Source organism: Melozone crissalis, unplaced genomic scaffold (assembly GCF_028551555.1).
Source record: "Melozone crissalis strain CALT ecotype California unplaced genomic scaffold, PUWL_Pcris_2 ptg000018l_1, whole genome shotgun sequence".
Lineage (NCBI taxonomy): Eukaryota > Metazoa > Chordata > Aves > Passeriformes > Passerellidae > Melozone > Melozone crissalis.
Window position 1 is genome coordinate 9,919,246 of NW_026535796.1, and position 14,476 is coordinate 9,933,721.

A 14,476-nucleotide genomic window follows, 5' to 3' on the forward strand; every position below is an offset into this window, starting at 1 on the left:
GGACTACAGCTCCCAGGGCGCACCGCAGCGCCGACATTTCGTAGCCTGTGCGGGCCGTGCCCGGGGCTCGGTGCTGGGTTCGGTGCCCGGCCGGGTGTGGGGCTCGGTGCGGGGCTTGGTGCGGAGCCCCGTGCCCGGCCGGGTGCGGGGCCCGGTGCGGGGCTCCCCCGGGCACCCCCGAGAGCCGCGGTGCCGCCCCGGCGCTGCCCGGCGCCGTGAGGGGCAGCCACGGCACCGCCGCCGCCTTCCGCCGCCTTCCGTCGCAGTCTGGGAAAAACCCCCATGTCACAGCTTTTGTTCTCATCGGAAAAGCAGGGCTTGGCCACCACGAACACATCCGAAGTTTTCTCTTTGTTTTGTTTGGTTTGGGTTTTTTTCTCTTACGTGTTTATTCTCAAACCAGAAAACCCCAAGTCGCTTGAGCCATAAAACCACTATCCATCCAAATAAAAAAGTTTCCATTTGCTGTCCCAGAAGAACATTTTTTTGCGCGTGTGTCAAGAAGTGGAGCTCTGTCTCAAAATGTTTTATTGGTGCTGGCCAAAGAGGCTCGATTTTTGTTTTTCCCCTTATTTCAGCAAAAAGTTCAAATTTTCAGCACAAATACATTTCCCAAGAGGCTGCAATATTCAGCTTGTTTTCCCTATGTTTAGGGAAAGGTTTGCTGTGCCAGGTGGGTTGTGCCAGACAGTGCTGTGGCTGCAGAGGCTTCACTGGCTCCCTTCAAGCTGGGCCTCACCGTGACTCACCCATAATACAAACTGCAGCCACTTCATATGCATCCTCAGTTTTTAAATACATACTTTTGCCTGCTGGAGTGTTGCTAATTACAGTAATTTATGACACGAGGTCTGTGTTCGGAACACACTTGGCAGCAGCGATGAGGTTATTGCAAAATGTCTTCTGTCTAGCTGGAGTCATGCTGTAGTTTTAGAACAGCTCTAGAGGTGTTTCCCCATTTGGTGATCCTATTTTTATTTTTTTGTTATGTGTATGCATATGGTAGTACGGTCACAGGCATCTAAATGGGTATCCAGATGGAGGGAGGAAAGGAAAACAAGAAGTAGGTGAGCAGGAATGGAAAGGAGAAGAGCAGTAAATGGGCAGACAAAAGGAAGAGTAAACCTGGGTAAAACAGGCTGCTGGTGCTGTGTAACACAGTCTAGGGTGTTGGGGAGACAGCAGGAGAGTCTCTGAGCGTAGTAAGGAGCAGGCAGAAAAAAGGATGTGGAGTCATGTCCCATTTTTGTAAGAGTGGAGACAAGCAGGGTACAACAGAGTGATGCAGACAATGGCACAGTCTTGTTTTGAGCCGTGGTTCTTTGTTAGATGAGGGGCTCAAAGGAGCAGGAGAGGGCAACACCTTCTCCAGTGTCCCTGTCACCTATGGGTGTGGGTGCCTTCAGGGACAAGCCCCATGTCTCCCTTTCCAGAGGCTACAAGTTCTCACTTTTTGCCTGGATGCTGTATTGATGGCTAAGGAACCTGAATGTATCCTTTGCCTCCTTCTTGGTTTTTTATTCATGAAATTAGCTCAACTGTTTAGAGCATGGTGCTAATAAAACCCAAGGCTATGGGTTTGATCACCATTCACTTTAGAGTTGGACTTGATGATCTGGGTGGATCCCTTCCAGCTCAGCCTATTCTGTGACAGAATCTGTGAGAGAAGAGAAGGAGAACTGAGGCTGAGCTGCTCATTCTCTGGTGGCTGAGGACAAGGCAGCTTGCAGCAGTGGAAATGTTGGTGTGTTGGGACTTTCGCTATTGCTTGGCGACAGCTGAAATAAAAATAATGAGTCAGAGTCTGAAGACCAACAGATGGGAAAGTGTTTTCCCCTTGCTGGCCTGAACTGAGTGGCTTGAAGAGAGGGCTGGAAGGTGGAACTGGGCTGCAGGACAGGCCATCATCCAAATGAGCGGGCTGCATCCAGGCTCCGAGGGGCCGCTCATTTGTGGGGATGGCTCCATGTGTCTGCAGGAATCCAGCGCGTCCCTGTGCATGGGGGTGGCATGTGAAAATGCACAGCAGCCTCAGCCCCATCTCTGGCGCCTCCACTCCTTTCCTGCAAATAAATCTGTCTTTTGGCCCCATCCAGTAGCTGTTTCCGCTGCTCCCTGGCAGGCTCCTGCTGCTGCTCCTTCCCTTGGAGCCTGGGGCAGAGACCACTGGTCCCCCTTCCCATGGCCGTAGGAAAGCAGCAGGCCATTCCCCAACAGCCACCCAGATCCTGAAAGTCAGACAGAGCAATATGATGCATTTTTCAACATCTCCTGCATCTGGAAGGGATGTGGAGGTTCCTCAGATGTGGCCACATGCAGTTCTTGAGGGGAGGTGGGGTGGGAAAGGACTATTTTCCTGCAGGCAAAAAGGAAAAGCAGAGTCATGACCACCGCAGCCTTCTCTGCTGGAAGAATACAGTCACACCAAGCCATACTGGTACAGCCTGAAGGAAATAAATGAGTTGTCCTCTCCCATTTGCCAGAATGAAATCCTACAAATGGCCTTGAAATCCTACAAATGGCCTTGAAATCCCTTGTGGGGTGGGTTTTCAGAATTCAGTGCTTGATACCACCTCTCTTCTACATTGAGCTTACCTGTTTTCCTTTGTACTTTCATTTGATCCTGCAACAGATTAGATTTATTCTAGTGCTGTTTACCCATGTTGGTGCTATTTTCCCCTAAGGTAACTACATGAAATTAGTTCCTGTGGAGTGAGTTTTAATGCAGGCAGGCTATGAAGGTCTTTATCAACTCTGTTCTTCAAATAACAATGTTACTGCCAGCCTATAGAGACCTGCAGGGAGACACCACAACCCCTTTTTTTTGTTAGAGACATAGCATGTGTGGGAGGGAAGTCCTTTATGAGCAAAATTAATACTCTCTGCAATTACTCTAGTTGTTTAAAAGAAACAAAAACAGTTGGGGGTGTCTGTTCATTTTGATTTAACTACAGAATATTTGCACCAAGAAAACCCTTTTCCCAATCTTCCTGCTTTTTCCTTTTTCCTATCCCTGCCCCAAAATGCCTGATACTTAAAAAAAAAAAAAAAAAAAAAAGTCATAACGAAAGGCTGAAAAAGGTCACTGGAACCAGTTGAGTGGCCTTGAAGTTAACATTAACAAAAAAAACGCCACAGAACCCTAAAACTCCCCAGATCTCTTGTTCTAACAAGACCTGTGGGAGCACCATCAATCAACACTGAGCCTTGCATTAACAGCATGAATCCTCGCTGGAGGAAATCTCAGCAGTTTGCTTGCAGCCAGCAGGCAGGGTGTTGTGTGCATGCCATCTCTCCTGGCCCAACACCAGCACCTCTCAGTAGTCAGCAAAGCTGTGTTCTGCCGTGAGGGAATGCCCTGGCAAAGCAAGGCCAAGAAACACTTTTTTTTAAAAAAAAGAAAAAAGTAAAAGGTGTGATTAAACTGTAATTAGAAGTGTTACTTGCAACCATTGGCACTTGAGCTGGGTCATCTAAATCCAGTGAGAAACACCGGGCACACCACAGTGGTTGCACAGTTTTTATACCCTCTAATGTGTCTGCAAGTGTGAAAACAACGTGGCTTTCGGTTATGCAGGACTTTTAGCACCTGGGAGGTGTTTTCTGTTTGCTCCAGGTCCCTGAGCACTGAAGTGAAAGCATCAGGCCACCAGAGGTCAGCTCAAGGCATTGCCCCGAACAGCATTTCTGCACCCCATTGCTTGGGTTATGCCCTGTGCAAGGCAGCGTGATGTTCTGCACCCCATTGCTTGGGTTATGGCCTGTGCAAGGCAGCGTGATGTTCTGCACCCCATTGCTTGGGTTATGCCCTGTGCAAGGCAGTGGGATGTTCTGCACCCCATTGCTTGGGTTATGCCCTGTGCAAGGCAGCGTGATGTTCTGCACCCCATTGCTTGGGTTATGCCCTGTGCAAGGCAGTGGGATGTTCTGCACCCCATTGCTTGGGTTATGGCCTGTGCAAGGCAGCGTGATGTTCTGCACCCCATTGCTTGGGTTATGCCCTGTGCAAGGCAGTGTGATGCTCCCCAGGCTGAAACTGGGGAGTGGTCAGGAAAAATATGCAGCCTCTATCTAGTTCAGGTGCACAGCATGGTACTTACAGGACTTGGAGTTCCCAGCCTGTGTCTACCACTTGCTCAAGAGCTGGTCAGGTGGGTAATTGTTTCTCTCTCCCCTTCAGCACCCACTGGTGGCAGATGGTTCCTCCCTGGGGGCTGTATTTTCACTGTTGCCGACTCCCTGGTGAAGCCACAGTTCCCAGCCCTTCCATAGCCCTGACAGTGAATGAGGTTGTTGAAAAAACGTCACCTTTTTTCCTCCCCTAACTGGAAGGGCTGTGCTGTCATGCCCAGCAAAGGAAGCAGTGGTTCAGAGCAGGAATGTGAGCACAGCCACCAACACATCCTTCATCCCTGAGCCCGGCAGGCAGAGCTGGCAGGCAGAGGAGGGTGCAGCCACATCAAGCACTGAGGGTGCTTTCCTCTGCAGAAACCTCCACCATCAACAGCTCTGGCATGAGAGAGCTGGCGGGATTTATTCCCTCCTGAGACAATACTGCAACTCTTGGTTACAGCTTTGACAACCTCTGATTAGGAAATGCCATGAGCCAAAAATGCATGTTAATCACAGTAGTCTTAGTACCAGACAATTAGGCTCATTGCTGCTTAGAAAACAAACAGCCCAGATCAAGCTTACGAAACAGAGATTGCCAAAGCAAAAAATACCTCCATAACTTCTCATTAGAAACACTCTAGGAGGTTTTAAAAAGAAAAAAACAACAGTTTGGGAGGGAGGAGGAAAAGAATTTCCACTGGAAAAAATCCTGGCATGGTCTAGTTTAGAAAAATTCATGTTTTTATTTTTAATTCCTGAAAAATCTTGTTTCACAAGAAAAATAAAAAGATTCCACAGTCACATTCCTAGGCAGTGGAATTCCACAGTAAGGTCTCCAGTGACTTTCCAGGTCCTTCAGACCTCTGGAGAAAAATGCTAAAGAGAAGTGTACGCCAGGGTTGTCTGTGCAATATGAGCACAAACAAGCTGCAAGCACTGCATCCACCCTTCCCCTCACACTTGCTTATCCCCGTGGCCTCACATGGCAGGACTGCTGTTCTCCAAGGATAACCCATATCTCCACACAACCTTAAAGGGGCCTGTTTTACCCAGTCCTCTTCCAGCTCATATTGAGCTTATCTCTTTCAGGCACATTAATGCTCATACTCAAACCTGAAGAGCAAATGAAGGGGACTTGAGTGCGAACAAAGGGGACCTTCCCCACTTGGCTGGGGAAGGTTTAAGATCCCAGCTCTAATTCCAGGCTGAGGTCCCAAGGCACACACCCTGGATGCCAAATACATGCAGTGCTTTGCCAGTTAGTCTCCACTATTGTTTCTCCCCCTCAAACACCAGCCTGGGTCTGACAGTGACTCACATCAGCTTAATCCTAGCTCCAGAGGCTGGAATAATTTTATCCCCATCTGGAGCAACAATGCAGTGTCACAATCCAAACGTTTTAAGGCATGAAGCAAAGAGCATCACATTCATGGGAAACCACCTAGAGGGTCAGCTGAGGACGGTCTTCCCTGCAGCCCAAATTTTGCTTGAATACAAGAATGAGACATGCCCGTTCCCTTGGAAGATGTGGCAGAAATCAGTACGCGACGGAAGGAAACAAGATCTGACAACACATCATTAAAAATCTACTAACAAGGGGGAATTGCTTTGTTTCTTTTTTTGTTTATTGTTTTTAAATATCACTTTTTTTTTTTCCTTTCCAGAAGTCATTATGTCCGACTCCATTAACATTCAGGTAAACAAGTGAAAGAACAACAGATGGGCATGATCTCCAAGCACAGGCACAGCCGCTGGGAGCAGGGCTTGCCTTTCTTTGCAGCAGCTCAACGTTGTGTTCCCTCCCTGCCCTCCCTCACCCCGCATCCCCTCCCTCTCTGTACCAGCACGGGTGATGGCTGGCAGCTGCTGCAGGACATTCCTGCTTCAAACACAGTGCAAAGTCCAGGACAGGACAGAGGAAGGCAGGCAGCTGAGGGATCACAGCACCTGGCCCACCTCGCTCCCAGCCAGGCTTTCCCCTGATGGTGTGGAGGGGCAGGTGGGAGCAGCAGTGGTGGCATTAACAGCCCAGTCCCCATCCAGATGGCAGCACAGGACATTTTGGGCAATTTTTGGTCACTTTAGGAGGAGCCCACTCGAGTGTGCACAGGACTAGCACCACACCCCTCTCCAGCCTGTGCCAAATTTCAGCACAGTCACTCTTTCTGCAATCCACATTAGCTCCCCTACAGCTGTGCCCCCCTTCCCGTGGGGAGGGGCACAACTGCAGCAGGCACCGTTTCAGGCAAGCAACCTTTTTGCCTTCCCTCAGCACCAGTCCAGATGCATACTCAGCCTGCCTGCAGGCCCCCCTCCCAGAGGCTGTAAAAGCCCATGCTGTCAAAGCCTGGTTCACAAAGCATCCTGGTGTTAAGGTTAACTGGTTGTAAAATTGCAGCAGTTCATCACACTATGCACACTATGAGAAATGTTTATTAAATTGATTTTTGTTTCATTTCTTTAAAAAAAAAAGGCAGAAAGAAGTTAAACACACTGCTTTGTGGCATGCTCCACAGTATGAAAAAATCCCAAGCATTCAGTTAAGCTGTCAGCGGCTCTGTTTGACCCTTGGATGTGGTCTTTGAACTCAGACCTGGACAGTTGACACTCCTCATCCCCACCTCAGCTCACAGCCCTTTTCTCAGCTGCCACTAGCTCCAGGAGGGATGCTTCCATGGAGAGGGAGGGGTCTGTATTTACAGCCTGCAATTCCATCCTTTTCTTCCCCGGGGCTGTGGAGAGGAGCAGTACAGGTTGCCACGCTGCACACACAAAGGCACAGTATGCAGGAGAGGCACTGGGCAGAGCAGGGGTCCTGCCTAGAGGGTTTTCCCCCTTCACCTCAGCCAGCTTTGGGACTGAACAACTGGCAGAAGAACCCTGTGGCTTTTGGATCCTGAGGGCTTGCAATGGGACGAGTCCCCTCAGCCCTTCATAGCTCCCTTTCTAGTTTGTGTTAACTCAGGTCCAGCTTCACAGGAGACCCAAGTGAGTAGTTTTTTTCAGAGAGGGTTTCTCAACGACTTCATTGTTCTTAAGCACGATGGTTCCTCTCTGTCCCTGTTCTCTCAGGGCTGACTCCTCCAGCTGAGGACCATTCCATCAAGTGTGGGGACTCAGCTGGTAACTAAAGAAAGCATTGTCCTCTCTGCAAGCATCCTTCTGTCTCTGCTCCCATCACCCTTCTCTAGCTGTTCCCCTCCTTGAGCACCTTTCCTGCAGCAGCCACAGAAACAGGAGATGGCTCAGGAAGCTGCCTCTGGAACTCTCCACAATGGTAAGCCACCTCGGAAATGAGCCAGAGAATTGTACCCCATGTGGGACACAGTCTGAGCAAACTTCCTGCTCTTCCTCCTCTCACAGCTCTCAAATTCCCTCTCCAAGTACCACTTTCTCCCAATTGCTCCTGCCTGGGACAGCTCAAACCCTTTAAAGTACAATGTCTGAGGACACACCTGACCTGCATCGAGACCCAGTCTGTCTTCAAACAGAGCTCCAGCTATGTACACAGCATCAACTGAATACTGAACAATATCAAAAATACGGTATAAGGAAAAGAAAACAGAATTGAAATGCTTAATGGCATATTTTTACACATTTACCAACAGTCAACAAAAAAGGTGGCAAGTTACACATCCATTCTGTATGCTGACAATCCTGATGCACATAGATGTAAACACACATGCTTGGATGATGCATATACATATGGCCACGGAACAGAGTAGATGACCTGAAGGAGCTACGCTGGGGAGCAGGGGAAGGGGTTACCTACTGCAAAACCTCACCTCATTCTCAATGTGCACAACATGGACATTCAGGGCAGTGTTGCTTTAAGGCTATTTCTAAGGCTGAATCTTTTCTTGTCCAACCTCTCAATATGAAGATCTGTTGAAGCACTTCCTCCTCTTTACCCAGCACAACTTGATATATATATATATCTATATATATTTACCTATATACTTTTTAAAGGCCCTATATACTAAAAGGCAGGAAGAGGAAAGGGGGGAGTAGAAGGGAAGAAAAACTTTGGAATGGATCAATTTGCCCCAGTGCAGGAATCTTCCATCCTGTAATGGCAACAGTCATGACAGCCACGTGCAGTGGACAAGGTACTAGTTTGAAAATGACTGATGATCACAGGCCTCCCTCCCTATCAGATCTGAAGCTCTCTGTTGTGACAAAGGGGGAGAAAAACTCTAAGAAACAGAAATACTCCTGAAGTGGGGAAAGTGATCACTAATTTAAACTCCTCCCCTCACCTGCTTCAAGGTGGCAAAAGAGCTGAGATACTATAATTTCCAGCTCAAGTGCCCGTACGGCTAAGGAAAAGGCTTTGCTTAAAAATATATATCTATAGAACTATACATATAGATCATCTTTTTAGTGACACTCTGATTTTATTACATAGCTCCTGGGTCACTCTCCCCCTCTATCTACATGGTGACAGAGTGGCATATAAAAGAAGCCACAGACATCAAAGTGATAACCAAAGTTACCAGATCACAAGAATGTGTTTCAACTGGTGTGATCTAACATGCTAAATTACCTTGATTTTATAAGCTGATCTGCTGTTAATATAACTGGAAGGTCTTAAAAATAACCTTTTTTTCACAATCAGATTATGACAATTTCTCAGCAATATTACAGTGTGTGACAATATGCTATAATTAAGAATAATTTCACTGAACAAGAGAGTGATGCAAAGATGAAATTTTAAGCATGTACACATATGGTTGGGAACACCCAAGCATCATCCTGCAGTACATAAAAGCAGGATTTCTAAAGTCAAGGACTTTTTTTTATGTTTTCTTCTTTTTCCAATATTATTTCTATGCGAGCATTAGCTTAACAGTGGAAACTTGGTATAGGACTAGATTCTCCTTGAAACATATGTCTATAATGAAACACTGAAGGACATTAAAAAAGTAATTTAATTTTCAGTTTGTTATATTTGAAAAACTGGGACTAAAATTCACCCCCAGCCACTGACCTTTTAATGCAATGAATTAATGCAACTGAGCCAATTTATAAAATTATAGCCCCAAGAAAAAAAGAAATCACAAAACCATAAAACATTTTTACTCAGAGAGTAAAATAGTTTCAGCATGACTTCTGTTAAGGATTGACCTACGAATGGAAACAGGCTGGAGAGGAACAATGCCTGTGTTTCCCCTGGGATACATTGCACCCAGGCAATGAAGTCTGCATCCTTTCCCCTCCTCTCTCCCAGGCTTTGGACAGTCAGCCAGGCTTCCCTACGGACAGCTTGGAAACACCAGGGAGGTGGGGTGATGGCTGGAAAAGATGAGTACAAATTAACAAAAATACTGAATTCTGCTTCAGCATCCAATCAAAAAAGTTGGTAAAACCAAGGCAAAGTTTTCTGAGACCAGGCTGCACCCTTCTCCTCCACACATCTTCCACCAGTGTTACTTCTGAGTTACTGGGGGTGGGGAAGGAGGAGGAAGGACTTGATCTCCTGCTACAGCAGCTTTCCCATCACACAAAACTGATGTGTAACTAACTCAGCCACAAAGATACGGGAAAGTTTTATTTATTTAAAAAAAAAAAAAAGTACTTCAAAATAAAAATGATAAGTACTGTATGGTAATATTGGAAGCATTTATATACACAATTTTCTTTGTCTGTTGTTGAAATGTCTCCTGGTCACTCGGTGGCACTTGGGGTCCCCTCTAGCGCCGTCCGCCCTGATCCCCCCTTCCCCTGCCCGGCTCTCACGGTTCAGTAGACGGAGCTGTTCCTTATGCCACAGCACAGCACCATGCTCAGGATCATCTCAAAGATCTGTTGAGAGACACAGGGGCACCACTGAGACAACAACCAGCACGATGCAAGAGTTCTCCCCACCCCAAGGTCCCCCACCCCACATTAACACTCTCATGCCAGAGGTAAGGGCAGGGATGCTACACCTTTGTTGCTGTTTTCATATGGAGTTGGCCAAATTGAGATAAGGAGCTGTCCTCCCATCTCTCACTGGCAGCAGTGGTGGTACCTGACAAACTTTTTGGCTGCCAGCTACAGAGCAAATGCCTCGAAATCCCTCCAGCACTACAGCCCAGCCTTTACACAGATGCCATGTTACACCCCCACAGCACCCGGCCTCACTAGGGAGCAAATCCAATTGAACAAAGCAAGCAAATCCCTTCCCACTGCAGACCCCAGCAACAAAACATGGCAGCCTGTAGAACACGTGGTTTTGGAGGAGATTTCAGTGGTGCTCTGCCCTTTTGGCTGGGTTTGCAGGTGCTATTGCTCTACTGAGCTTGCCAGGTGCCTCCCCTAACATCCTGGCTCCCCAGAGGGATGATGAAGCCCTTGGTCTCGCCACGCTCCAGAGCCCTGTGGTGCATAAGGCTGGTGCTGCATGCAGAGTTCCAGGGGCATCCAGAAGAGAGGGACAGATCCAGCCCAGCTGGAAGAGGACCAGGTTACCCTGAGGTGGCTTTTCCCTGTCCCACCAGGCTGTCACACTTACCATGATCACAGCAACCACGACAGCAGCGATACCGATCAGGTAGAGCTTGCCAGAGAAGAGCTCATCGATTTTTTTGTGACAGTTGGAGTTCTGAGGCAGAGAAGCACACCAGTCAGTCAGCCTGCTTTCCCCACAGCCACCCCCAGCACCAAAATGGCAGGTCAGCTTCCCCCTGGTCTCACTTATGTCCCCGGGTCCTGGCCCCAGGACTTCCAACCAGACTTCACCCCTCTGCACCCCTCAGTCAGTCCCCTCAAGCAGGAACAGCAAAGGAAGAACCAAATGGGAACCTTTAACATCCTTCTACACCATCCACAAATAAATGAAATCTCTACCCTTTATCTATTTTCCAATAAATCCCCAAATTTCCTTGGCAGCAAAGGTTTCCTCAAGCAGCTGTGCTGACTGAAGAGCAGCTGTGCCTACCTCAAAAAAGCTTTTCAGGGCGTCCTTTCTGCAGAGGTCATCCCTCCACACAGGAGTGAAAGTCGCTGTCATAATATCAGAACCACAGCAGTCCAGCTACATGGAGGGAGGAAAAAAGAAACAATGGAAAGCCAACATCAGCAGACAGCAAACACTTATGCAATGCTCTCCCCACCATTACACATTCTTGTCTTGAAGTCACCCAAGACTGAGGAGGCATCTTGGAGGGGGAAACAAGGGTGGGGAATAAGTCACCAAACTGACTTTTTTCTTTCCATGCAATGCAGCTGCTTCCTACAATAGTCCCAGACAGATCTGGCATAGATTTTCTGGAGGAGAGTGAACCCAGCTCTCTCCAGGGATTTTGTTTCCTGCTGAATGGACCAAGTATCAGGATTAATATCCTGATCCTATAGCCTCAGAGCTACAGTCTTCTTCCATTGAATTTTACTTAAACAGGGATGCTGAGGTAAATGAAAGGCAACTTAATCAAAGCTTGGTCCAGACTTCCCAGCACCATGTGATGGAGAGAATACTGAAGAGAGCACAACTCTGCTTCTTAAAATGTAACAACAACAAACTTGATAAGCTAAGACCTGCACGTAGTATCTGCACTTTAGACTCTGCTTTTCCCACCCCTTTTCCTGACTTCCATTATTAGTTCTCCAGCACAAGCACCACCACCTTACCGTTTCATGGAAGGTCTTCACTACAGCTTTGGCGTTGCTTGCATCTGGTTCTCCCATGAGCGTCTGTTGAAGCGCTTGGTCGTAGAACTGCTTCACATCTTTGGCTATCTAGGAAGGACACAGGAAAACTCCTTTTCAGCCAGAGGAGGAGGAGGAGGAGGAGAAGAAAACCTATCCAGCAGATGTGCCTGAAGAACAGGTTCCCAATAATAGCACTTGGAGTAAATGAGCAGTTTTTGAATAGATTTGGACACCATTTGTTTGCACATGAGAAAAAGCATGTCTTTCATAGGGCTCCAGTTGTCACAAATATTAAGAATCCCATCCACGAGCCAGCAAATTTCAGACAACACTATCCAAGGCCTCCACAGGCTCTGTCTAGTAGATAAAGACAGCCAAGGCCAGGAGGGTGAGCCAGAAGTTGAGATAACCTTCAGCCCACGTGGATGTGCTGCTGGGCTCAGGAAGGCAGAAACATCTCATTTTGAACCACACATAGACAAAGCAGGCAGGCAACACCATTCCCACTGAGGCTGCAGAAGCTGGACATGCTGGAAAAGTCAGGAGGAGGTGGGGTGCACAGGCAAGGCTGTCTGTAAATACAGGCACCTCAGCTTACTGAGTGGCTCGGAGGGGATGGCAGGAATTTGGGAGAGATTGCACACTAAAGCCTGGTCAGACAGCTCATTTGGGTCAGGAAGCTTAGGTGCATTTACATGGATTTAAAACCCTTGCTGGATCCCTACAGACACTGCTGTCCTGTAAGTGGTTATGTGAGACACCTTATCCAGACTCTAACCCTGCCACCTGGCTGGTGAAATGCAGCACCCATGAGGGCCTGCTCCACAGTGCAGAAATCTCCTAACTTTTAGGGAAGTGGCCTGGTGACTTCTCCTCTAACACCTTTCAGTAATTTGAGAGAGAGAGGTGAAAGAAGGCCATGCAAGAGAAGCAAAAGAAAAACATAAAAGCAAGGAAGGGAAAATGCTTTCTGGAACATCTGCTCTTGGCAGTACAGGCTGGATTAGCATACGAAAAAAGAAGCTGCAGCAAGATGATGCACAATTTCAATCAATTATCCCAGAACTCTTTCATCACTACTCAAAAAAGCTTGCTTTGGAGGATGATATTCTCCAACCAAACCATTTCAATCTGGTACATAAAAATAAAAATTAAAAAAAGATCCTATTTATTGCCTCCCCATTCTGAATTTACAGCATCTCCAAGAAGGCAAGCTGAGGGAGAGACTGCCTTCAGCTTTGAGAAAAAGTGTCCCTTCTGGAAGCATCTCTTGGTGGCTGGGGTGATTCAGTGCTTCCCTCCCAGCCTGTGCTGCTCCCAACCAAGGCAGGGAGAAGCAAGCCTGCTTTGTGAGCAGGGATTTCAAAATAGCCCATTCATCATCAAGGCTGCAAAACTAGCTGATGCCAACAGACTGCCACCCTTCATTTTAAACTGCAAAATTAATTCTGGGGGCTGAGGTCATCACTTCTGTCCTGGGAAATCCTACATTTCTCAGCTAGTGGCCAAGCTCTTTCTGCCCAGGATGGGACACAACAGCCGTGGGGTCCCTCCTTACTCAGCCTTCCCTTTTTTTTGCTGTCAGTTGCAGTGCACATCTTGGACTCTTCAGGATTCACAAACTAACATCTGCAGGAGGCACAGCGCCTCTACAGAGGTTAATTAGTTCACTAAAGTTGCTAGGAAACAGCACTGTGCCTGCATAATAATGTTTAGCCACAGAAGAGTTTATTCCAGTGAAGTCGTGCTCTCTCCCAAATGACTGCAAGGAAGTTCCCATTCACACAGAGCCTGGGAGCCACTGCTCACTTGCATGAGAAAGCTGAGCAGGCCAGCACCTACTTACTCAGCTGGCTAACATCTCAGGAAAGTAAACACATTTCCTACTCTGCCAGAGAGTCTAACCTTGGCTTTGAGCACAAGCAGTTCCCTTCTCTCCTCCAAACCCCCGAGGCCCAGTGATCAGCACCCAGGGTGCTGCTTGCTGCAGCACAGCCACCGTTCCCATGCACAGGCAGTTCTGCATTTTGAGACCAAAGCTGTGTGTGTGAGCACATGTGACCACATGTGGGAAAGTGAAGGGAAGTGAAGGTGAGCAGAAACAGAAGGGGAAAAGCTGCAATTTCCAGTTCTACCCTTCAGTTGAGCTCCTCCAGCCAGGGAACCTTATCTGAGCAGTCCCTAGCAGAGTGCCTAGCAGGACAGACACAGGACTTGGACCCCTCATGGGTGCACAGCACACGGATCACAGCAGGCCGGGTGCTGCCAGGCAAATGGCTGAAGCAGGTTCTATGGCACTGGGAAAGGGCAGGAAGCACCAAGCAATGCCGTTCATGCAGGCTCTCCCTGAACGGCATTCCCGCCCTCTGGCACTTCCCGCCCGGGCTCACTGCTGTTCCCTGGCACTGAGGACGTGCAGATGGCTTTCCTTCACAACTCCATGCACGAATCCACTCCCCCTGTGACTGACAGCGTGGCAGCTCAGAGAGACCCAAGTGAGACGGGCTATTTTTACTGCAGACATCGCACCGCACACCCTTAGGGCAGCTGCTCCCGTCAAGTGCTCACATTTAAAGTTCGTCAGCCCGGCCAAGAGCAGTGAGGGGGCCTGCGCAGGTCACACTGCTAACCCAAGCCCCTGTTACCCAATCTGGGAGCAGTCTGTGAACAAAACAGCCCATGCTGGGATCTGCTGCCGTTCTGCCCCAGCCTCCCAGTCCCACAAACACAG

The 14,476-nt window shown here is 48.2% G+C and overlaps 1 protein-coding gene across 1 annotated transcript in view; it reads right to left on the reverse strand.

Annotated features, from left to right (window-relative positions):
• Positions 1-6,528: 6,528 nt before the first annotated feature.
• The window catches only part of CD81 (CD81 molecule), a 33,668-nt gene continuing 25,720 nt past the window's right edge, over positions 6,529-14,476 (reverse strand). Inside the window, exons 5-8 of the mRNA XM_054275969.1 lie at positions 11,725-11,832; positions 11,036-11,131; positions 10,610-10,699; positions 6,529-9,918 (exon numbers count right to left, since the gene is read on the reverse strand). Coding sequence (XP_054131944.1) covers positions 9,856-9,918; positions 10,610-10,699; positions 11,036-11,131; positions 11,725-11,832 — 357 coding nt within the window. The 3' untranslated portion in view covers positions 6,529-9,855. The remainder of the gene's footprint in view (positions 9,919-10,609; positions 10,700-11,035; positions 11,132-11,724; positions 11,833-14,476) is intronic.